General features: G+C 47.3%; 1 protein-coding gene across 1 annotated transcript in view; it reads right to left on the bottom strand.

The window, feature by feature from the left end:
• Positions 1–1,034, bottom strand: part of EMH_0081220 (uncharacterized protein) — a gene marked incomplete at both ends in the record, with an annotated part of 3,405 nt that extends 2,371 nt beyond the window's left edge. The window contains 4 exons of the mRNA XM_013500355.1: positions 80–191; positions 548–717; positions 858–862; positions 1,013–1,034. Of these exons, the coding sequence (XP_013355809.1) occupies positions 80–191; positions 548–717; positions 858–862; positions 1,013–1,034 (309 nt within the window). The remainder of the gene's footprint in view (positions 1–79; positions 192–547; positions 718–857; positions 863–1,012) is intronic.
• Between the last annotated feature and the right edge of the window lie 86 nt (positions 1,035–1,120).

Here is a 1,120-nt window from a genome sequence, read left to right as displayed (position 1 = left end):
CAGCAGCAGCAGCAGCACCAGCACCAGCAGCAGCAGCAGCAGCAGCAGCAGCAGCAGCAGCAGCAGCAGCGTTGTTTACTTTTGTAAGCATTTCTATTGCTGCTTGTGTGTCACCTTTTTTAAGAGACAGCAGCGCGCAGTCTCGTGCTGCAGCAGCAACACCCCCATCTGCTGCCTTCAGCAGCAAACCCCTGAAACACAAACCCTAAACCCTAAACCCTAAACCCTAAACCCTAAACCCTAAACCCTAAACCCTAAACCCTAGAAAAGAGATAATAAATCTTAAGAGTTAAAACTTAGAATGTAAACAGTACAGCTTAATGCCTAGCGTGAAACCCTAAACCCTAAACCCTAAACCCTAAACCCTAAACCCTAAACCCTAAACCCTAAACCCTAAACCCCAATATATTCTATAATACAACATTATAAACAACAAAGACAATTATAGTTAATGATAAACCCTTATACACCTCAATAAACCCTAAACCCTAAACCCTAAACCCTAAACCCTAAGAGAGGCAGAACGAAAACACAAGGAGGACCTCACCGCGTTCGCTCTTCCTCAGCAGCACTCTGCTGCTGCTGCTGCTGCTGCTGCTGCTGCTGCTGCTGCTGCTGCTGCTGCTGCTGCTGCTGCTCCAGCAGCTTAGCGAGCTCATAGCAAGCCACTGGGTCGTCGTTCTTTGCCTGCCCCTCCCAGTACTGCAGCACGTCCTCCTGGATTCATAAACAATAAACCCTAAACCCTAAACCCTAAACCCTAAACCCTAAACCCTAAACCCTAAACCCTCAACCCTAAACCCTAAACCCTAAACCCTAAACCCTAAACCCTAAACCCTAAACCCTAAACCCTAAACCCTCCCTAAACCCTAAACCCTAAACCCTAAACCCTAAACCCTAAACCCTAAACCCTAAACCCTAAACCCTAGAAGGGATATTTGGGTATCTGTTAGTAGTTATATTTTTGTTTGTTTGTTTAGGAGGCCCCCCCCCCTTTCTGAGGTGTACAGACACCCTCTGCTGCCGCTAAACATATTAAACTGCTGCTGCTGCTGCTGCTCGTTTACTTCTGCTGCAGCTTGCTGCAGCAGCAAAACCACAGCAACAGCAGCAGCAGCAG

Source organism: Eimeria mitis, genomic scaffold (genome assembly GCF_000499745.2).
Source record: "Eimeria mitis Houghton genomic scaffold, Emh_scaff5309, whole genome shotgun sequence".
NCBI classification, from domain to species: domain Eukaryota; phylum Apicomplexa; class Conoidasida; order Eucoccidiorida; family Eimeriidae; genus Eimeria; species Eimeria mitis.
Note: the sequence above shows the minus strand (reverse complement) of the source record. Positions and strands in the feature narration are given on the sequence as shown.